Source organism: Theropithecus gelada, chromosome 14 (genome assembly GCF_003255815.1).
Source record: "Theropithecus gelada isolate Dixy chromosome 14, Tgel_1.0, whole genome shotgun sequence".
NCBI lineage: Eukaryota > Metazoa > Chordata > Mammalia > Primates > Cercopithecidae > Theropithecus > Theropithecus gelada.
Window position 1 is genome coordinate 74879954 of NC_037682.1, and position 24047 is coordinate 74904000.

At 38.2% G+C, this 24047-nt stretch overlaps 1 protein-coding gene, 1 non-coding gene and 1 pseudogene across 4 annotated transcripts in view; 2 read left to right on the forward strand and 1 right to left on the reverse strand.

Annotated features, from left to right (window-relative positions):
• Window positions 1-728: 728 nt before the first annotated feature.
• PRCP (prolylcarboxypeptidase) overlaps window positions 729-24047 on the reverse strand; it is an 82602-nt gene continuing 59283 nt past the window's right edge. For all 3 annotated transcript variants that reach the window (XM_025355966.1, XM_025355965.1, XM_025355964.1), the window contains 3 exons: window positions 15489-15653; window positions 14610-14797; window positions 729-1484 (listed from right to left, as the gene is read on the reverse strand). In XM_025355966.1, the coding sequence (XP_025211751.1) occupies window positions 1268-1484; window positions 14610-14797; window positions 15489-15653 (570 nt within the window). In that variant the 3' untranslated portion in view covers window positions 729-1267. The remainder of the gene's footprint in view (window positions 1485-14609; window positions 14798-15488; window positions 15654-24047) is intronic.
• Window positions 11753-13466, forward strand: LOC112607253 (annotated as a pseudogene).
• On the forward strand, window positions 20136-20236 carry LOC112607516. Its single transcript, XR_003115853.1, has one exon. It is a non-coding gene; the product is annotated as a small nucleolar RNA U13 (small nucleolar RNA).

A 24047-nucleotide genomic window follows, 5' to 3' on the forward strand; every position in this document is an offset into this window, starting at 1 on the left:
ATTATTGAGAGAAAATGAAAAGAAACAAGGAGGAAGAAATCTTTCAACAGAGTAGAAACTGTTAGTCTCTCTGTCTCTCTGTGTCCCTGAAAGGTTTTGATCCAACCCTATTTGTTATCCTAGAAAAGCCCTTCTGAAGAAAGGTCTCAGTGTAAGAACTGCTTGAAAGAAGCCAACCCCTTGGAAATAGGAATGGCTTGGCCATTTATTAATGTCAAATATGCTGCCTGCATGAATTAGTCAGCTTGTCTTTTGGAAGTCATACAGAAAAGTTCTCGTGCACCTGCCTGTTAGTGTCTAACACTTCTGGTTTTAATGACAGCAGTAACAACTATCAGAAAATAAAATTTAAAAAATTTAAAAGCTAAATATTACTATATTCTACTTTGGGAACAGCTGATTCATCAATTTTTAAAGGCTTCTTACTGAAATATAAACTACAGCATAAAGCTTGCTCAGATTTAAAAAGACAAAACAGAGTCATTTTCCTAAACTGGCAGAATTCAACCAAATTACCACAAAACTGACCTTAGAAACAAAGAGAAATGGAGCAGAAAAAGGCCAGATTTCTTACTGGCAGTACCACAGTGGCCAACATCCCAGAACTAAGAAAAGCTGCCAAGTGGAAGAGAAAAAATTAAAGGACTTTCCAAAACCAGCTAAGCCCCGTGCACACAGCATTCCCAACAGCCGGAGCCGGAGTGAGCTTCAGAAGCAACACACAGGTATAAGGTCCAGCTGTATTCTTTATTTACAGCACAGTTCAAAGTCATTAAATCCAGTACAAAAGAAATGGCTCTCACTTCCTGGATTGGCACCAGACATCCTACCAGCTGCAATTACATCATTTTTTAATCTATCTTCTGCTTTTACTTTGTGTAGGGTAGGGATGGGGACTTACAAATGGGCTAAAGAGACTTCAACCTCAAAGCCAAAAAGAAATCTCTGCTTGCAGAGATACAAAGAAAGTAACTCTCCCTCTTATGAAAAGCAATCAGGAGCTCTGCTCCAGTTTTGAAGGCCACTGATGGTGTGGGAGAGTTATCAAGAAGATTCTTCCTAGACATGGTGCAAAGACAGTGAGAACCCAGGAAATCACATTCATGGGACAGTTGCTCTTACCGTCATTACCCTCTATTCTGTCTCAACCTTGGCCCATCAAATCTAATGATACACAAGAGAAGGTAATTACATGTAGAAAACCAAAGTGAATGGGAATGTGGTGGTGAGAACATAAAAGAAGAAACTGAAAACAATCAAAAGTTTCTCAGTGCTGCTTTCCTGCACGGTCATAGAAATCTCTGATCCAATTCTTCATATGTCTGACTTCCAAGGCACGGGCTAACAGCACAGATGTGGGATCTAAGGCATTCTTGGCGCGCAGATCTAAGTGGTGGGCCCCCTCTGAGATGGTGACTGCAACCAGAGTGTCTGTGATATCCTTAGTTACTCCACCTCCTGACCAGGGGTCTAGTTCACCATTGCTGCAAGTAAAAAACAGAAGAAAAAATAAAGGTGTTAGTTTTTCATACTGACACTCAGATAAGCTAGGAGAAACCTATTATATGTTTAACACCTAAAATTATAAACTTGTAACCTGGGGGATTTGATCTGAGGACCTAATTTATCATATGGAGAGATGATTCATACTGGAGTTTTGCAATATTCCTGCAACCAGGTGCAAAAAAAAAAAGGAACCAGAGATGATTGAAGGAGGTGCTCCCATAAATCAACCTAGATTGTACTGGGATATGAAATTTAGAAACCTGAATTTCAATCCTGATTTCATCATTCAAAAGTTATATAATGCAAGTTACCTGACTCAGTTTCCTCATCTGTAAAATGGAGATAACAGGCCGGGCACAGTGGCTCATGCCTGTAATCTTTGCTCTTTGGAGGCCAAGATGGTGAATCACTTGAGCCCAGCTAGCCTGGGAAACATGGTGAAACCCCATTTTCTTAAGGAAGGGAGGAAGGGAGAAAGGGAGGAAAGAAGAAAGGGAGGGAGGGAGGAAGGAAGAAAGGGAGGGAGGGAGGGAGGGAGGAAAGGAGGAGGCTGCATTTTTTATCCAATCCAGTACAGTACTTTGGGAAACAGGATAGTAGATCTGAAAAATGTCACCGGGATCTGGAATGCAAAAATTTGGGCATTACACAAAAATCTTCATTTTACATTAGCTTTAAAGTTAAGGAAATGCTACTAGGTTATTAGTGTCGACTGGTTCACACAACACAATTCAGAATAATGTAAAGATAATCAGTCACTAAAACTGAGTATTTAGTTTAACTGAGTAAAAAATCCAATACAACCACAGACAGCATCCCTAATAATATTTCTGAATAGTTTTGTTGAGATATAATTCATCTACCACAGAATTTGTCTATTTAAAATACACAATTCAATGGTTTTTAGTATACTCAGAGTTGTGCAACCAGCACCACAATCCATTTTAGAACATTTTCATCACCCCAAATAGAAACCGATACTCATTAGCAGTCATTCCCCACCTTCCTGCCTTGCTCTCAGCCCCAGGAAACCATGAGTCTATTTTCTGAATCTATAGATTTGCCTATTCTGGACATTTCATACAAATGGAATTAAATAGTAGGTGGTCTTTTGGAACAGGTCTCTTTCACCCAGTGTAATGTTTTCAAGTTTCACCCATGTTGCGGCATGAATCAGTACATGTTCCTTTTCATTGCCAAATAATATTTCATTGTATGAATACATCATATTTTATTTATCTCTTCATCATTTGATGCACATTTGTATTTTTTGCACTTTTTGGCTAATGAGTATTGCTCCTTTGAACATTCACATACAAGTTTTTGTGTGGATGTATGATTTCACTTCTCTTAGGCATATACTTAGGAATTTCTAGGACATATGGTAACAGCCTATTGATTAGCTGCCAGACTACTTTCCAAAGGGGCTACACCATTTTATATTCCCAGTAGCAACATTTGAGGGTTCCACTTTCTCTACATCTTCAACACTTATTATTATCTGTCTATTTTAGACATCCTAGGCTAGTAAGTATTAAACGATATTTCACTATGGTTTTAATTTGCATTTCCCAAGAGACTGATGGTGTTTAAACATCTTATGTGCTGATTGGCCATTTTTATATCTTCTTTGGGAAAATGTCCAGTCATATCTTTGCTCATTTTTTAACTACAGTTATGTATCTTTTTATTTTTGACTGAGAGCTCACACTCTCTTAACTTGTGTGTTGCAGAGTAAGAAAAGCATAAGCTTTGGGATCAGACACACTTTGGTTCCAGTCTCAGGTCTGCCTCTCATCTACCTAATCTCATGGAAACAGAGTCCTAAGGGAAAAAACTGGCACTGAAATACCTGGATCTAAGTACTCAGCCCATTGCAAACATTAGATCACTTTTCCCTTGTATGGCACCTCTTGGCATATCTTTATCCACATACGACTTGAAATAACTTACAGAACATTTTTATGTGTGTTCTGATATTTGTTTAATGCAAACTCCGTTTTGCTGGTATTGTTTATAAAGCCTTACCTATTCTGGATACAAGTCCCTTATTAAATATATGACTTGCAAATATTTTCTCCCATTCTGTAGACTATCTTCTAACTTTCTTGATAGTATCATTTGCAGCACAAGTTTTTCATTTTCATGAAGTTGATTTATCTATTTTTTCTCATCGTTTGTGTTTTTGGTATGGTAACCAAGAAACTGCTGTCTAACCCACAGTCATGAAGATTTATTCCTATGTTTTCCTTTATAAGATTTATCATTTTAGCCCTTACATTTAAGCTTTTGATCTATTCTGAGTTGATTTTTCTTGTTATGGTATGAAATAGGGAGCCAACCTCATTCTTCTGCATGCGAATCTCCAGTTTTCCCATCATCATTTGTTGAAAAAACTTCTTTTCTCAATGAATTGTCTTGCTACTTTTGTTGAAAATCAATAAGCCATACATGTAAGGTTTGACTTCTGGACACTTGATTCTCTTCCACTTGTCTATATGTCTATCCTTATGCCAGTATCACACTGTATTGACTGTAGCTTTGTAGTAAGTTGGAAATCAGGAAGTGTGAGTTCTTCAAGTTCATTCTTCCTTTTCAAGATTATTTTGGCTATTCTGGGTCCCATATATTCCTATATGAATTTCAGGATCAGCTTGTCAATTTCTAATTTTTTTTTTTTTAAAAAAAGGCCAGCTGGAAATTCGATAGAGATCACATTGAATCTGTGGATCAACTTGAGGAGTAATAGTCACCTTAATAGTATTAATTCTTCTAATACATAAACATGAGAGGTCTTTCCATTTAAAGGAAGCAATTTTTAATTTGTTTCCAATGTATACATCTTGCACTTCTTTTGTTAAATTTATTCCAAAGCATTTTATTCTTGATACTATTTAAATCAAATTTTTCCCTAGTATAACATATTATGCATAGATTGCATTCGTGTTTACAAAGCCTTTCACGTGTTCATTGTAACAACCCTATGAAGTAGGTTTAATTACAATTCTTTTATAAAAGAGAAAACTAATGCCCAGAGAATTTAAAAGGCTTGCCAAAATCATTTGACTTAGCAAATCTGAGATTCAAACACAGCTCTAAAAACCCTAGTCCAATGCTTAATTTTATACTACGTTGCAATTCAGTGGAACCGTGACTGCTGTTGAAAGTCGACAGCTCACGCTCTCTTGTGTGCTGCAAAGTAAGAAGAGCATGAGCTTTGGGATCAGACATACTTTGCTTCTAGTCCCAGGTCTGCCTTTCATCTACCTAATCTCATGGAAACAGATTCCCCAGGGAAAAAACTGTCACTGAACTACCTGGATCTGAGTATTCTGCCCATGGCATGTATTAGATCACTTTCCCCTCGAATGGTACCTCTTGGCATATCTTTACTACATACCACTTGAAATCACTTATAGGACATTTTTATGTGTGTCCTGATATTTGTTTAATACAAACTCCATTTTGCTGGTATTGTTTACAACAAAGCCTGAAATAAAAAGTCTTCAAGCTCACATTATCAAAGACATGAAATTATTCCCATAATTTGCATAATCATCAAAAAACTTCTCAACTATAAGTACAACCTATATATAGATGACTACCAAATAATGCATCTAGCCAGGATTGTTCCCCTAAACTTCAGAACCAAAGTTCAAATGTGAACTTCACATTTTTACATGGAAGTCAAATTAGACACTTGGCAGTTCCTGATGCTTCCCAAATGCCAACCAGCTCCTCCTGCCATCTTCCCCAATCTCTGTCAATGGGAAGTCTATCCTTTTCATTGTTCAGGTCAAAAAGTTTGATGTCACTCTTTAATCTTTTTGGTTTCACTCTTTAATTTTCTCATTGTTTAACACACAATCTGTCAACAAATCCTGTCATCTATATCTTCAAATATATCCATAATCTGACCATTTTGCATTACCTCCACTGCACAACCCTAATCTAAGTCACCATTATCTCTAGCCTGAGTTACTACAATAGCCTTTTAACTGACCTTCCTGCCTCTACCCTTGTCTCCCTGCAATTTAATATCAATAGAGCTGCCAACTTGATCCTGTTAAAACCTGAACCAGATAATGTCATTCCTTTTCTCAAAAAGCTCCAAGTTTTCCCATCTCATTCACAGTAAAAACCTAAGTCCTTACTAGAACCAACAAGTTTCCACATAATTCGGGCCCTCTGCTCCCTCCCTGATTTCACCTCCTATTACTCTCTCACGTATTAAACCCACTCCAGCCACACTGACCTTACTCCACCTGAAGAATAGGCTGGGGACACTTCTCTTTCAAGGCCTTTGCCTTCAGTTAATCCTGTTACTCCACCAACTTCATGGCTAGCTCCTTTACTTCCTCTATATCATTTTTTAAAAGTCACTCCTTGATGAAGTCTTCCCTGGTCACTCTAATAAAGTATTTCAACTGTTTTCCCTCCCTATGACATTTTACAGTCCCCTTCCTGGTTTACTTTTTTCTCCTTGTCGCTTATATCCTTCTAACATATTTATAAGTTCTATCTTGTTTCATTTCCTAGCTCTCAAACTAGAACTCCATGAGAGCAGAGATTTTTGTCCATATTGTTTATTTCTACATCTCCAAGTTCCTAGAAGCAGACCTGGCTCACAATAGGAGGCCCAAAAAATTTACTGAATGAACTTAAAAAGTGTCTAGTTGGCTGTGGCCACATACTGGATGCCCATCATAGACATCTATAAATACACATATGCAAGTTCATAAACATGCTGTAAATCACTTTGGTACTTTTTACGTGGGAAAGAAAAGTTCATATAAATGATTAATACAAATATAAAGAGACTGACCTTCAGCTGTGTGTTAATAGTGGAAAGAACAATGAATTCATTCAGTAGATCTAAGTTGTACATTTTTACTAGCTGCATGACTTTGGGTAAGTTACTGACCCCTGTGAACCTCAATTCTCATGTGGATTATAGAAAAAAAAAATGTTTTTTAAGAAAGATAATACCCTTCTCAGACAGAACTATTGTGAGGCCCAAGTCAAATAATATATGTGAAAATAAATAAACTACTACACGAACGTGTGATGTCATTATAGTTATTACCATATTCTGTAAGCATAATAAGTATTACTACCACCAAGAAGTAAATAAATCATGAAAATGTAAATGTACAAATTATATGAGAAAAAAAATTAGGTACATTAAGTATATGTGTGTTTGAAATACAATTTAAAATTGCCTGTCCTGGCCAGGCATGGTGGCTCACACCTGTAATCCCAGCACTTCGGGAGGCCAAGATGGATGGATCACTTGAGGTCAGGAGTTTGAGATCAGCCTGCCCAACATGGTGGAACCCTGCCTCTACTAAAAATACAAAAATTAGCCAGGCGTGGTGGCGCATGCATGCAGTCCCAACTACTTAGGAGGCTGAGGCAGGAGAATGGCTTGAACCCGGGAGGTAGAGGCTGCAGTGAGCCGAGATCATGCCACTGCAATCCAGCCTGGATAACAGAGCAAGACTCTGTTTCAAAAAAATAAAATAAAATAAAAATTGTCCTCTGTTCAATTGCAACTTAACATCATCCTTGGAAAAAAAAAAAAAAACCTACACTCCAGAAGTGTACTTTTTTGGTTTTATTAAAAACAAAAAGAAAAACTCATGTTAAATAGAAGCCTCAGTTTTCAACTACCAGGTAAACTTTTAAAGTAAACTACATAAGGAGTTGGGTTCTCTTAAATTAATAAATCGCCTTTGTCATTATTCCAAATTGACAAGCCCAACCCAGATAGGAAACTCTCCATTATTTGCAAAACAAAAAAGCTATCCCAACAGCCACATAATAAGCAAACTGCATTTGATTTAAAAGGTCATCTGAAATAGCCTAGTGGCTTAGCAACAGTGTTTGGAGTTGCTGAGAGACCTAAGATGCACATGGACTTGAATTTCTTGGTCCTAGATGTGTGAAAGCTAAACCAGTCATTGGGAAATCTACAAAAAAAAAAAAAAAAAAAAAACTGGCATTCATGAGAGGATCTAGATGCCTGGGTAAAATTTCCCCAACAGGGAGCTTCACTTAGTCACTGGCAACAATTAATTTGCCTGAGAAATGATGTTAAACTAACCAGCTCCTCAGGGACTCCCTTTTGGATTTATACTAAAATAACTGAGAATGACTGTTGGTAAAATTATGTCTACAAGTTGGGAAAGAAAATAAACCTCCCCTCAAAAAACAATTGTGGAATAAAAAAAGAATTGCTGTAATGAGACTATTAACAGGTAAACAAATGTTTACTGAGTGCCTACTATATATCAGGCACCGACCGGGCACGGGACTCCACAGTGAACAAAACAGACAAAATCTCTGTTGCTTATTTCCACAATAATTTGTTCCTTGAAATAACCCTGTTAGGTACTCATTATTATTCCTAAGTAATATGAATTGGCAATTTGCGCAAGGTCATGCAGCTAATTCAGGGAAGAAGAAAAATGGCATCAAGGTCTACCTGACTTCAAAGCCTTAACTGAAAAATCTCCAATCCAACAATTAAAGATTAAACTTCCCAACCAGAAAAGCAATCACACTTGGATTCGTGTGAGGCAGACTAAGGAGAGAAACCTGGAAATGAAGATTAAGATACTTTCCACAGGGCTCTTTGGACACTTCCTTTTTTTTCTTTTTTTTTTTAACTATACTTTAAGTTCTGGGATACATGTGCAGAATGTGCAAGTCTGTTACATAGGTATACAGGTGCCACGGTGGTTTGCTGCACCCATCAACCCATCATCTACATTAGGTATTTTCTCCTAATGCTCTCCCTCCCCAATCCCTGCCCCACTGACAGATCCCAGTGTGTGATGTTTCCCTCCCTGAGTCCATGTGTTCTCATTGTTCAACTCACACTTATGAGTGAGAACATGCAGTGTTTGATTTTCTGTTCCTGTGTTAGTTTGCTGAGAATGATGGTTTCCAGTTTCATCCATGGCCCTGCAAAGGACATGAACTCATCCTTTTTTATGGCGCATAGTATTCCATGGTGTATATATGCCACATTTTCCTTATCCAGTCGATCATTGATGGGCATTTGGGTTGGTTCCAAGTCTTTGCTATTGTGAATAGTGCTGCAATAAACATACGTGTGCATGTGTCTTTATAGTAGAATGATTTATAATCCTTTGAGTATATACCCAGGAATGGGATTGCTGGGTTAAATGGTATTTCTGGCTCTAGATCCTTGAGGAATTGCCGCACTGTCTTCCACAATGGTTGAACTAATTTATATACCCACCAACAGTGTAAAATCGTTCCTATTTCTCCATACCCTCTCCAGTATCAGTTGTTTCCTGACTTTTTAATAATTGCCATTCCAACTGGCATGAGATGGTATCTCACTGTGGTTTTGAGTTGCATTTCTCTAATCATCAGTGATTATGAGCTTTTTTCATGTTTCTTGGCCACATAAATGTCTTCTTTTGAGAATTGTCTTTGCCCACTTCCTGATGGGGTTGTTGTTTTCTTGTAAATTTGTTTAAGTTCCTTGTAGAGTCTAGATATTAGCCCTTTGTCAGATGGACAGATTGCAAAAATTTTCTCCTATTCTGTAGGTTGCCTGTTCACTCTGATGATAATTTATTTTGCTGTGCAGAAGTCTTTAGTTTAATTAGACCCCATTTGTCAATTTTGGCTTTTGCTGCCATTGCTTTTGGTGTTTTAGTCATGAAGTCTTTGCCCATGCCTATGCTTGGACACCTTCTTACTCAGCAACCAGAAACATTTTATAGCTAGTGGCCATGAAGTACACAGAACAGACACACCTGTGGCTGTTCCTTTACTTTGGGAGTGCTCTTTCTTCAGAAAAGTAGGAGAATTTTGAATTTTTTAATAACTTAAAAATTTTTGCATTGTATTTCTCATACCTAGCAAACTATAGAAAAAGATTTCTTTGTAAAAGTAGACTTGCCACTGCAAAAAGATAAACCAGCATCTTTACACAGTCTTGCCTTTAAACTTTCACATGCTTCTGAAGCCTTCCTGAGCTGTGTATTTCATTCATCATCCTTATCAACAACAGGCATATTTACTGGGCATTCATTATGTGCCAGTCACTGTAGCAAATGCTAAAGATACAGAGATGGTTAAGATGAAGTTCCTGCCAGTGATAAATTCACAATCTCATGGGGCAGATAGAAACACAAACAAATAACCACCACATGGAGTGATAAGCGGTACTTATAGGTGCTACTAGAAGTAAGGGGGAGGTAGAAACCTATCCTCCCTTACGGAATATTTCTTGGAGAAGGTATGAGACTTAAGGAAAAAGGAAAAAGAGGATGAGAAAGGACATTCAGAGATAAGTATACAGTTCCCTGTGGCTAGAACATAAAGGGCAAGGTGAAGAGTGTACTTTCATTTATTCATTCAACAAATATATTTTGAGTGTAGATATTTGCCAGATCTGGGCCAAGTACTTTGATGAGCTCTTTTGATGCACCACAACAACGTTATGGGGTGAGTGGTATTATTATTCTCACTTCACAAAGGATAAAACTGAGAATCAAAAAAGCTTACAAAATTTTACTCAAGACAGCTCACTCTACCTTTGAACAGCTCTTCCTGAAAGTCCTTTCTTACACTGAGCTAAAAGTTTCTTACGTGGAGCTCTAATTCCTACCCACTGACTTTTCTCACAAAATATGCCCCCTTCTCCAATGATGATAATGATGGTGATGATGATGATTATTATTATTATCATTTTGACAGTCTGAGAAAGATAACATAAAAAAGCAATGGATAACTAAAATACTTACAAAAGGGCTGGAGGAAACTAGCTTAGGTCCCTTTTGGCCTTCCACCTCCCGCCATGTGAGGATGCTGCCTTAAGGTGCCATCTTGAAAGCGAAGACTGGGCCCTCACCAGACACCAAACCTGCCAGCATCCTCATCTTGGGCTTCCCAGCCTCCATGACTGTGAGCAATACATTTGTGCTGTTTATATATTACCCTCTCTCAGGTTTTTTGCTATAGCAGCACTAGTGGACTAAGACAAACTCAAAGGCTTATGTTTAGGTCTTTTTCAACCCTCTCAGTTCTTTCAAGTTTTCCTGATTTCAAATAACCTAAATTTGGCACAGTTTCCTTAAACATCCTAAGCAGACTTATTTGCTTAACTATCATTTTGTAAGACTGAGCTGAAGAGTATAGTTTTGAAGAATCCTTTTGAGAACAAGGAACACAACGGAAGGAAATTAAACAAAAAGCAGTTTTAAGTTTTCCATTAAAGTGTCTTGCCTTATATTTGGGGGAAGGTATACTGCTGGGTGGAATACTATGTAGCCATAACAAGGAATGAGATCATGTCCTTTCCAGGGACATGGATGGAGCTGGAAGCCATTATCTTCAGCAAGCTAACGCAGGAACGGAAAACCAAACACTGCGTGCTCTCATTTTTAAGTGGGAGCTGAACAACAAGAACACACAGATACAGGGAGGGAAAAAACACACACTGGGGCCTGTCAGTGGATGGAGTTGGGGGAAAGAGAGCATTAAGAAAAATAGCTAAGGCCGGGTGCAGTGGCTCACACCTGTAATCTCAGCACTTTGGGAGGCCGAGGAGGGCGGATCACCTGAGGTCAGGAGTTTGGGACCAGCCTGGCCAACATGGTGAAACTCCATCTCTACTAAAAATACAAAAATTAGCCAGGTGAGCTGTAGTCCCAGCTACTTGAGAAGCTGAGGCAAGAATAGCTTGAACCCAGGAGGCGGAGGTTGCAGTGAGCCAAAATTGTGCCATTGCACTCCAGCCTGCAGAAAAAGAGCAAAACTCCATCTCAAAAGAAAAAGAAAAATAGCTAATGCATGCTGGATTTAATATCTAGGTGATGGGTTGATAGGTGCAGCAAACCACCATGGCACACGTTTACCTAGGTAACAAACCTGCACATCCTGCACATGTACCCCGGAACTTAAAATAAAAACAAAAATTAAAAATTAAAAGAGAAAATAGAATGGGTCTAATGAGTCAGAGACCTTTTTTTGCAAAGTGGGCAGTGCTACCAGCCTAAACTCAGAGTCAACGTACAGGCAAACAGCTCTCCTCATCCCTAAAAACTTTTGACTACATGCCAAAGGCCAAATTTGACTCTTATTTAAAAGAATTTGTAGAGTACAGTGGTCGGAGAGGTACTGGCAGGAGCAGCAATGCTGCCAGGGGCCTGGGGCTGACCTGTCCGAGTTCCCATGTGCTGAGCCCACTTGAGCCACAGCCATGTCTGGGGATGAGACAGTTTTTGATCCTACTATGAGCAAGAAGAAAAAGAAAAAACCCTTTATGTTAGATGAGGAAGGGGATACACAAACAGAGAAAAACTAGCCCAAGAAGAGGAACCGGAGCCAGCTGAGGACAAAGATGTAGAAGCCAATGAAGATGACAGTAGGAAAAAAGACATTTCTGATGTTCTAGATGACCTGAATTTCTTTATTCAGAAGAAAAAGGAGGAAAAAAAAAGGATATTTGATATTGATAAAGCTGATGAAGTTGTAAAGGATCTTAAGATTGAAAGTGATGTTCAAGAACCAGATGAACCAGAGGAGGACCTTGACATTATGCTTGGCAATAAAAAGAAGAATGTCAAGTCCCCAGATGAGGATGGAATACTAAAGACATAGCTCTAGCCGGAAGTGGTGGCTCATGCCTGTAATCCCAGCACTTTGGGAGGCCGAGTCACGCGGCTCACGAGGTCAGGAGATCGAGACCATCCTGGCTAACATGGTTGAAACCCTGTCTCTACTAAACATACAAAAAATTACTTGGGAGTAATTTGGGAGGCTGAGGCAGGAGAATGGTGTGAACCTAGGAGGCGGAGGTTGCAGTGAGCCAAGATCGTGCCACTGCACTCCAGCCTGAGTGACAGAGCAAGACTCTGTCTCAAAAAAAAAAAAAAAAAAAGATACAGCTCTAGAAGATGAAGACAGCAAAAAGACGATGCTGTCTCATTCAGTAATCAGATAGGCCCTGCAAGGTAGGCTCAGAAAGAGACTGCACATATGAGGAGCTGCTGGATCATGTATTCAACATCATAAGGGGAAAGAATCCAGATACAGTTGCTTGAAAGAAAAGGAAATTCACCATGAAACCTCCACAGGTCATCCAAGTAGGAACGAAGAAAACTCCTTTCGTCAACTTTATGGATATCTGTAAACTATTACATAATCAGCCCAAACATTTCCTTGCATTTTTTTAAATTATTTTGTTTTGTTTTCATGTTTCTTGGTTTTTTTTGTTTTTGTTTTTGTTTTTGTTTTTTGAGACAATATCTGGCTCTATTGCCCAGGCTAGAGTGTAGTGGTGCAATCTCAGCTCACTATAACCTCCACCTCCTGGGCTCAAGCCATCCTCCCACCTCAGCCTGCCGAGTAGCTGAGACTGCAGGCTCGTGCCACCATGCCAACTAATTTTTATATATTTTCTAGAGATGGAGTTCACCATGTTGCCCAGACTGTTCTCGAACTCCTGGGCTCAAGTAAGCCATTTGCCTTGGCCTCCCAAAGTGCTGGGATTACAGGAGTGAGTCACTGCACCCAGCCTCCTTGCATTTTTGTTGGCTGAATTGGGTACAAGTGGTTCTATAGATGGTAATAACCAACTTGTAATCAAAGGGAGATTCCAACAGAAACAGAAAATGTCTTGAGGAGATACATCAAGGAATATGTCATTTCAGTTATGAGGCTCCACCCTTATGAACAGAGTAGTGCCTCATAAAAGGGCTGGAGGAAACTAGCCCTTGATACATCAAGGAATTGTCAAGGTGATGTCACACATGCTGATCACCAGACACAATCCCACAGAAGGGTACCCGACTCTGTTTCTTATAGTGCGAAAGTTGTCCTTCTCAATGTTCTGTTGCCAGTATCAACACCAGGCTGTCACGGGCAAATAAGCACAGCTGCATGCCAAAGCTAACCAATTTGCTAATCACTGATTTTGCAGTGTGTTGTAGAGATTTGGCTGGATAAGTATGCCATCAGAGTGGACCTACCATTGTATTAAAAACAAGATTAAAAAGCTGCCAAGTTCTTTGGTGAGTGGTTGGTTGGTCTGAAATCCTTGCAAGATGCCGATGCTCAAGCTGGTAATATACTCATTGCCTACTTTAACAACTGTCAGAGAAATGTGATATGGGTTAGGAGGTACCTTTTAAAAATCATTCATAGACTTCTGTAAAATGCAAGATAAAGTTTTAACAGATTTTTTTCAAAGAGTAAAAATTAAAACAAATAAAAGAACTTGTAAAAGAATGACATTTACAATTTAAAAAATAGCTCTGGTTAACAGGTATGTAGTGGTATCTCCTATTTCTATATAGACTTGGGGAAATTCTTGAATAACTCGTTGCTATTTTAATAGCTGACAACCTAATGTTCAACTCAAAACATGGAAATTTTGAAGGCCCAGTCAGATACACATAGAGTCTGCTCAATTAACTCTGATGTGAACCAGTGGCAACTATGTGACTTCTTAAGGAGCAGTGTAATGTAGAAAAACAAACATGGGATTTGTAGTCAGGTCATAATAGAAAGCTGGCTTTATCACTTAGTAACTAAAACAAAGCTGGATGAGCTTTGGCAAGTGATTGAACACAGCAACTTTCAGTGTCCTTCACAGTGAAAAAGGGCCTAGAAGAACTACTTCACAGGGCTGTTGTGAGGATTTAACCAGGTAATTTATTTAAAGTGCCTCATTTAGTACTTGGAACAGAATGAAGTGGGCACTTCAAAAGTGTTGAATACTGAAATTTTTTATTATCATCAACAACAACATAACAATAATAAGACAAATTGAGAACAGCGGATGATGCTTTATTTTGTGCTGGAGAGTTTGTTTTTAATATTTTAAAAATTTTGTTGCTGTTGATTTTTAAGACTTTAATAAAGCACATTGGTAATAGAGCAAAAAATTCTATCTCTTCTCAGCATCCTATCTTTCAAGGCATAGGAAAACATGATGGGTACCACTGTTGTATTCTATATTGTTCTATTGTCCAGGATTTTCCTGGTTCTATTTTTTCAGATATTCTACAAATGTTCCACCAACTGAAGTTTATCTTTGGACATTAAAAACTCACCTGAAAACAATGTTTGTGTGTGAACTGATGTTTTTGCCTCCATACATAGTAGTGATCCAGGAGGGCCTTGGTCTCACACCCCACTGTTCAAAACACTCATCAGAAAGTTCCTTTAAGTTCCATGAGTGAGGTTCAAACATGTCATCGACACCATTAGTACAAAACGGCATGACTACTTCTGTGCAGGCCTAAAAAGCAAACCAAGAGAGAATCCAATTAGAAAAATGAGGCAAAAAGAGGTTAAATAAATAATACAAAGTCATAATGTTGGTAAGTAGTAAAGGCAGGGTTTGAACTCAGGCAAGGCCGCTTCAAAACCCCGTTCTTTACTTCTGTGCCATATAATCTCTCATTATTCTTAAAAAGACTTGGTCAAGAAGCCACGGAAGTCAGGATTATATCCCTTCACTGCAAACTGCTTGATTTCACATTTATTATCATATTTAACCCTCAAAACAACTCTGGAAGGAAAGTATTATTATTATTACTGTCTTATTGTGCAGATGAAGGACAAATTAGACTCTCTTTCTCTTATATGTCTATAAAATGCTTCCTTTGTAGGACTTATCAAGATCTATTGAAATACTAATTACTTATTTTTTCACTATACTATATTTGATCATGTACTATTTATCTTTGTATCTTTGAAACCTAGAGGAGTGCCTGATGCATGGTAAGAACTCAATATGTATTTGGTGATTATTAAATGAACAAATGAATGAACAAGCAAACTTGTCCATAGTATCACAGCATAAAGTAACAGAAGCCAAAACTGGATCCAGGTTAGGTGACAAAATCTTGTGTACCCTGATTTTTTCTTTACAGCACAGCTGTATCAGTGAAAAGTAAGTTCCACTTGGGGAAATTATACATATTTACCTGATAGCTCCAACCCAGTGTTCCCAGACTGCTAGTTGCTGTCTCTGAAATATTCAGGCATTTCACCTGGCCCGAATAATTGTAATATACATTCAGAGCTTGGAAAATATTCTGCAGCAGTAGTGAATCAGATACATTGGGATTTTTCAAATACTGGCACACTACCTGTCATTTTAGAAAGATAAATGGGGAAAGAGTCAGAATATGAATATAAAATTACAGTTTAATAACACAAAGAAGAAATATGATTTTGATCTGATCATAAAATATTCTTAAGCTACTAACTGCATTGTTTAACAATTTCTCTCTTGAGTTTAATCCCCTCCATAAATGACTAAATATCTTCAATTACTCCCTAGGCTATAAAAATAAACCAAAGTCATTTGCATCTACCATCTTAGCTTCCTCTTTGCTGCCTTTGCTCCAGCCTAGGAAAACCATTCCCCACCACACAGGCTCCTTCTTCCCCTTTGCCCTTGCTCACCCTAAAACACTGTTTTCCAACTCCTCTCCCACTCCACTAATGCCTTCAAACACCAACTCATCTTTTACAACACTCAGCTCAAATATCACCTCCTCTTTTCAAGGCTATCCTTGCCTATGTTTCCGAGTTGGGAAGAACTCAACCTCTCCCTTCTTGGTGCCTCCATTATACCCTGTACCTATTTTTATTAGAGCCTCTGTAATGCTCTACTTCACTCACTTGATTCCAGATACTTAGCAAGGTATCTGGTAAGTAAATGTTTGCTGAATGAATTACTATACTTTTATAAAAATGCAAAATTTGTAAAATCTCATATGGAAAAACTATACCAAGGTCCAGCATCCATGGCGTGATAAAAAGCATATGCTGCAACTCCCCAGCTCCCAAATATTCCTATCACTATCCTACAAAACATGCCTGGAATCCTAGCTATAAAAATCAGACAATATTCAGGGTTAGGAGTAAAGGTGAGGACTGACTAAACAGAGCCAGTGCAAACTTTCTCGGGCACAGAAATACTTTATACCTTAATAGGGTTACATGAAAAATGATATAATTTGTGCATTTCATGGTATCTAGATTTTACCCCTCCACCACCAAAAGAACCATACACAAATATTGAACTCTCATTAATGATAATAAAGCTGAAGTATTTAAGAGGAAGATGTCTGCAATTTACTTTAAAATTCATTTTAAAATAAGATAAAAGATACATGAAGTGATGGATAGGTGAATATATATGTGACAAATCAAATATAATAAAATATTATTTATTGAATTTAGATGTTAGGTTTATGAGTGTTCACTATCCAATTATTTTAACTTTCCATATGTTTAAAATTTTTCATAATAAAATGTTGGAGAAAAATAACAGGCAATGGAATCATAGCTGAATAATACTAACAACAACAACAGCTAGTAATTATTAAGCCCTGGGTTTCCAACCAATACACCATGTAATCCTATCAGGTAGATGATTGTCCATTATTTTACATGAAAAAAAACCCTGATTCTTAGGTTAAGTCATCTTCAAGGTCACTCAGTTAGTAAATAATAGGGCCTAGATTTGTCCCCAGCTGTCTCTGGTTATGAAATATTCATCTTATCCATTATGTCACATAGCTTAGGAAGTGTCCACCTGAAAAACCACAAATAGCCCCAGTGGCAACGAAAACCCGGTAAGCTTGAATCTCTATTGACTCTGACATGAATTCAGTAACCTGGTCCTTTCCCATTTCATATGGAAAAGATTATATATATAATAGACTAGTCCTGACAAAAAAGAGACTAGTCCAGAGAAGAAGCCAGGAAAGGAGCCCAGTTACCCCACCTCAGGGAGAGAGATTCTGGGCAGCAGGCGTAACAAGGCCTGGGCTGGGGGCATGCTCCCAGTCAGGAAAGGAGGGTATTGAGAAAGGATGCAACCAAACCCAGCCCTTCATCACAGTTCTGCCTGGCACCAGCTGCCAATGAAAAAAAGAAAAAAGGGAAAATTGTAAATGAGAAAATGAATTTTCAGGAAAATTCAATGCCTCTCCCAGGTATATTCTGCACAACAATATTTCCATGGAATGTTAATTGGTACTTTGTGGAAAAATGTTTCCTAGTCAAATAGTTTTGAGAAACTGTATATTAGCAAATGTGAACAGTTTTCCTGACTGGTTGTTATTATTATATAATTTCAGAGGATTTCTCAGAAACTTTAACATGCTCAAATGTAATATGACTTTCCAAAGGAAGACGGAGTGTGCATCATTGCCAAAAGTTTTTAGAACTGCTGAATGTGAGAAAAGTCAGAAATTAAGATGTTCAAATAATTGCATGTACCCTTACAAAGTAACTGTGAGGTCATAAGAATAAGGAATACCAGGGTTTAGGATGTACATGAAGAGACAGAATTGAGCTAAACTGAGAGCTTCACAAACCTATGAAGACTAAAGCAATAAGGAAATGCAAACTGACAAAAAATTAAAAGTCAAAACAGTGTTTTATTATTTTGACAACTCTTGATTTTTCATGGTAAGTCAAAAAATACCTAACATTTGCATGGCACTTTTCTCAGAAAACATTCCTAGGAAATATGCCAATAAGATATAACTCAAGACAACATGGAAATCAAGAAACAATCATAAGATATATTAAACCATCTACTGCCAAAAGTTGATTAGCATTCTTTCCTGAACCTGGACACCAACAGCCGATTCAGCTCTTTCAAAATGCAGCACAAAAGTACAAAGTAGACACACGGAATGCAGAGAAGCACCTTATGTACAAGCACAGCATGGTAGATAGGGCAGGGCGACAATGCAAGCTGGGCAGGGGGAGAGGAGGTAGTGATGTGGAGCAACAAGTGGCCCAAAACTCTGGAAAAGAACAGTAGCAAGTGAGTGTGACTCACATGCTGGCATCAGAGCCCCTCTTAGAGCTTAGAACACTGGGCCTCTGTCAGGCAAAGAAAAGGAGTCCCTATGAATAGCCATCTCCACAAATAGCAGTTACTGTCACTTCTTAAAAGACACAAGCATGGCTGGAGACCGGCACTGGCTGACAATACTTGGGTTTCAGCAGCCCCAGTTACACAGAGAGAACACCATGGTCAGAGACTTGGCCTCTGTATGATGGGATTCCAAGTCCAGATTAAGGGCACTCCCCAGGCACTGTGTTCTGTGAGGTCAGATCACCCTTGGAGTACTGGATCCAGCTTTGTATACAAGTTATGAAGGGCACCGATCAACATTAGAACATCTAGAAGACAGCAATCGGGATGGGGAGCTGAAAAACAGCTGAAGCAACCCTAAAACTGGGTCATTCCCAACCTTTCATCATTACAAATAAGGCTACAATAAATATCCTTGGGGCTAAATCTTTACATATATTCTTAATTGTTTTCTTGAGATAAATTCTTAAATTACTGGCTCAAAAGAGATCAATATTTTTAAGGCCCTTGGTACATCATGTCAAACTGCCTTATAGAAAGGAAGTGCTGATTTTTAATTCTACTAGTATGCTAGACAGAAAGCCTGAAAAACGTCACTTAAAATTTTTTTGCAAAATATTTGCGAATTTACTATGGAAATTTTATTTTAGGTAACTCTGAAGTTCCTTTCTAACTCAAAGATTTTGTGAGTCCAAGCATCATCCTCTAGCATTAAAAAACAGAATCTCTAATATCTCTTTGCACTTGCTTAACAATTTTGGTAGCACAGTGAATGAAGTTTCAAAAAAATACTGAAGTCACATTAGCAAGACCTCGGCACTATTCGCATGCTTATTTAAAGACTATAGTAACTCAAGGCCAGGCACAGTGGTTCATGCCTGTAATCCCACCACTTTGGGAGGCCCAGGCAGTAGGATCACTTGAGGCCAGGAGTGCAAGACCAGCCTGGGCAATATATCAGGACCTCATCTTTACAAAACATCAAAAAATTAGCCAGGCATGATGGCACATGCTTGTAGTCCCAGCTACTCAGGAAGCTGAGGTGAGAGAATTGCTTCAGTCAGTAGTTCTAGGCTCCAGTGCTATGATCACACCACTGCACTCTAGCTTGGGTGACAGAGCAAGACTCCATCTCTTAAAAAAAAAAAAAAAGACGAGTACTTTAAAAGGAGATCTTCACATACTTTTATCAAAGAACTGTAGGATGCACGAAATACATAAATATTAAATTGAACCATATGAAATTCTCACATGTATAAATCAAAAACAGTCAAATATCAACAATTTTGTCTCAACCTCATATAATACTTTAGCTTAACCCTGATAATTTGCAGATATTACCCACGTGATAAAAGCAAGCACTTGGCCTGTTGATTGTTTACATAGAGGCTGTGATATAATCAGACAACAAGGAAAGAGTCTTGGCCAACCATCTCTGTCCAAAATACTCAACACCCAGGTACCCCTGAACTATACTTTCAATTTATTTTGTGAGCCCTAGCAAACGGCTTCTTCTAAACAATTTCTACATAAGGCGTGTCATTCCTACACACACTGTAAATGCACTGAAACGTGAACAGCTGGGACTGAGGTTGCTCATACAACTCATATATTCTTTGAGGGTAGGTTCTTTCCTCACAGTAACCCAGAGAGCACCATATGATCATTCCCATTTCACAGAAGAAAAAACAAGTTCAGAGGTCTGGCTACAGAAATACAATTTTAAAACTATGAATGTAGAAAGCATATGTTTGGGTTTTCATGCTCACGTGTGAAATGGACCGCCCTCAAACCTGGTTATGCTGTCGGCACATTACCTATCTGATGTGGGGGAAAAAAAAAAGTACTATGAATATAGGTCTCAATCAAGATGTTGACCACAGAGTCCTGGTATAATCATCTGGTTTCCCAATATTACATAATAAAAATAGCTATTGTTATTACTTATAACTAGCATCAATTTAGTGCTTTTACTTTACACCAGATGCTATGAAATACTTATAACAACCCTAATTAGCATTACAATTGTTATTATACACATTTTGTAAATGAGGAAACTACAGCACAGAGAGGTTAAGAAACTTGCCCAAAACCACACAGCAAGGAAGTGGCAGAACTGGGATTCAAATACAGTAATCCCAGTTACTGAGGAGGCTTAAGTGGGAGGATCCCTTGAGCCCAGGAGTTCGAGGCTGCAGTGAGCTATAATCTTGCCATTGCACTCCAGCCTTGGTGACAGAATGAGACCTTCTCTCTTAAAAAAATAAATAAATAAAAGAAAGAAAGAGGCCAAGTGCAGTGGCTCACGCCTGTAATCCCAGCACTTTGGGAGGCCGAGGCAGGTGGATGACCTGAGATCAGGAGTTCGAAACCAGCCTGGCCAACAGAGTGAAACCGTATCTACTAAAAATACAGAAATTGGGCACAGTGGTGGGCGCCTGTGATCCCAGCTACTCGGGAGGCTAAGGCAGGAGAATCACTTGAACCTGGGAGGCAAAGGTTGCAGTGAGCCAAGATCGTGCCATTGCACTCCAGCCTGGGAGACAGAGCGAGACTCCTTCTCAAAAAATAAAATAATAAAATAGAATAAAATGGAATAAAATAAAATAAAAGAAAGAAAGAAAGAAAAGAAAAAAACACAAATGCAGACTCTCTGGAGCTTCCAACCACTGTAACTATATTACACATATTCAACTAAAAGCTGAAAGAAAAATAACAACACATACAATGCTTAAATATACCTGTCTCATGCTTAACTTTTTAAAACAATGTTTCTAATTCTTAGATCATCTTCATATTTTTCTAGGTTTATTTGTTTTGGCAAAAACTTAGAATGAATTTTGTGGCAATATGAAATCATAAAACCTTAAAAGTATGTAATAGGAAAAAAAAAAAACAAAAAACTGTAAAATAGTAGAGTGATATGAGGCATTTCCTGGAATAAAGATGAACATTCAGGAAACAGAAAGAACATTAGAAAGTCCATTTTACTCATTCCAGTTTTAAAGTGTATAGAAATAGTTCAGAAAATAGAACATTCATGCAACCTTAGTACCAAACTAATCATATCTGCAACCAAATATTTCCATTCTGCCCTTTAATCCCACATACACCAGACAAAGTAAAGATAATGATTTGTTTAAAAGTTTTAAGTGTTCCTACCTATGACAGTACACATTTAAATAAGAGAAGGAAAAGAGGGTCAAAGAAAATTTTTTAACAGAGGAAGGAAAGAAGACAAGTTGGGGGGAAAAAAAAAAAAAGACCAATCTCCTCTCAGAGCATGGTCCATCCACATTAGAGAAAGGATTAAGCAGATACATTCAGCTTTTCTAACAGATTTTCTTTCTCTAAGGCTTCAATACCCCTCTCACACTCACTCAGATAATCACATTAGTTTTGTCATTAAAAGCTCCCTTTTCATAGAATGCACCTAAACCGCTTAAACCACCCAGAGAGGTCGCATACATTACCAAACACCAAGACAAACGGAAGAGATTTTTCCATCTTATGTCATTATTTCACTATATCTATCTACATTCACAGAAGCCTACGCTGAAATATTTGAGAAGCTATCAGCTGAAATGTGATTCCAAAATTAACAAATGACAGCATCCTTTAAAATTGCTCTTTAAGCTAAGAAGAGACCTAGTAGTTTTCATGCTGACAGAACAGTCAAATGACAGAGGGGTTTTCTGTTTCTCTTTTCTCTTCTTCCTTGTGTTCTACCAGCCAAGTCCATGATTATTTCTGCATGAATGTTGCAGCTTCTGTTAACAGTAAACAAAAGCAAATGGAGTCTGAGTGTGCAAAGCCCAAAGACAAATTAAAAGGAACGATACTTGAATTGACACGGAAAATGGCATTTAGTCGCTGCCCATGGATCCTTCAGAACTGTACAAGGTCCCAGACAGAATTGGAAATCACCTGCTTTTTTTCATAACCCAACTGTTACATATTATCTCACCATCCTAAGCCTGAGTTACAGACTCAGAAAAGGACGCCTGTTTGTCAGCCCTTTAAAAAGGAGGAAGTGTATCAGAGGGAGGAGGAGTTCTGGTTAAATGGAACTATCCAAGTGAAAGAGCGGTCCCCAACTGGGTAGTGTTCCAGGGATTAGTGGGTTGGGAGAACACAGAGGGGGTCAAAAAAGGAGAAATAGAATGAACAGTGAAAGAAAGTGATCTGAAGCTACAAGTTTGGGAGGGAGACGTAGTGGAAAAATTCTGAAAATCAGATGGGTAACTAACTATAGGATGAAATTGGAAACAGAGGCAATGGAATTTCTCAAGCAAGGGGCAAGAGATAAGATTACTTCTGGTGGGGGTGCAGGCTGGAAACAGAATCATAAATACAAGCAATAAAGAATTCCTTGATCTGTCAAAAGAAAGGATAATGTCAGTAAGAAATAACTGAAGAGAATGACAAGAATTAATCCTGGATAAAAGAAGTAAAGCGTGATTGTGAGGGAAAGACCTAAAGATATCTTACCTTAAAAAATAAACTTTTATATTGCATATATATAAAGGATAAAAGGATTGCAGTAAATCAAAAATAGATGACAAAATATTTGAGGTATACTCTGCTGGTTTTGAGTAATTATTTAGAAGAACAAAGGATAAAATATTTATTCACATGTAAGACTGAACAGCAAAATATCCCAGAATGAACATTAAAGAGGTAGGGAGAAAACCAGTTAGACTGCTCACTATTCCAAATTGTGCTACACCAACTAACATTAAACAGCTATATTTCTCCAGCCTTTTTCTAGATAAGCGGTTGGGAAAGTACAACTCCCAGGCCAAATCCAGCCCACTGCCTATTTTTATAAATAAGTTATTATTGGAGACAGCCATCCTCATTTGCTTATTTATTATCTATGGCTACTTTCATGCTACAGCGGCAGAGTTGAGTAATTGTGACAGAAACCATACGGCTTGCAAAGCCTAAAAATATAGCCCTTTAAATGGAGAAAGTTTGTCAACCTCTGTTCTAAATAATGAGAGAATTCCCCATATGTTTTTATCATCTGACAACTCATTCATTCTTCAAGTGAGAATAAAGATGCAAATGTAATTCTCACCTTGTACACAGATAGATATCGAGTTAAATCTGATAGATGTCTCACTGTGAGCAATGGCCCCCTCAACCCTCAGTCAAGTTTCCTCCTAATCCAGTGCAATGCAGTAGATGAGCACAGGCTCGGAACAGTGAAGACCCAAGTTCAAATCCTACTTCTACCACCTCTTAGTTGAGCTTTAATTTCCTCTCCAAAAATCTTGGATTATACCTCTTTTTCTATACAGTACTTTTATAAGAATTGAGACAGCATACATGAAAGTGCTTTGTAGATAGTAAATAATATGGACAGATAAGGCATTATTAGCACATAGATGTTTATGAAGATGAACTAGTTTAGATTTCGTTTTTCCTTGTCATTTTGATCCAGGTTTTCTTTTTTTCACTTTTCTTTTTTTGAGGCAGGATCCAGTTCTGTCACCCAGGCTGGAGTACAGTGGCATGATCACAGCTCACTGCAGCCCCAAGCAATCATCCTGCCTGAGCCTTCCAAGTAGCTGGAACTACAGGCAGGCACCACTATGCCCTGCTAATTTTTCTGATTTTTAGTAGAGATGAG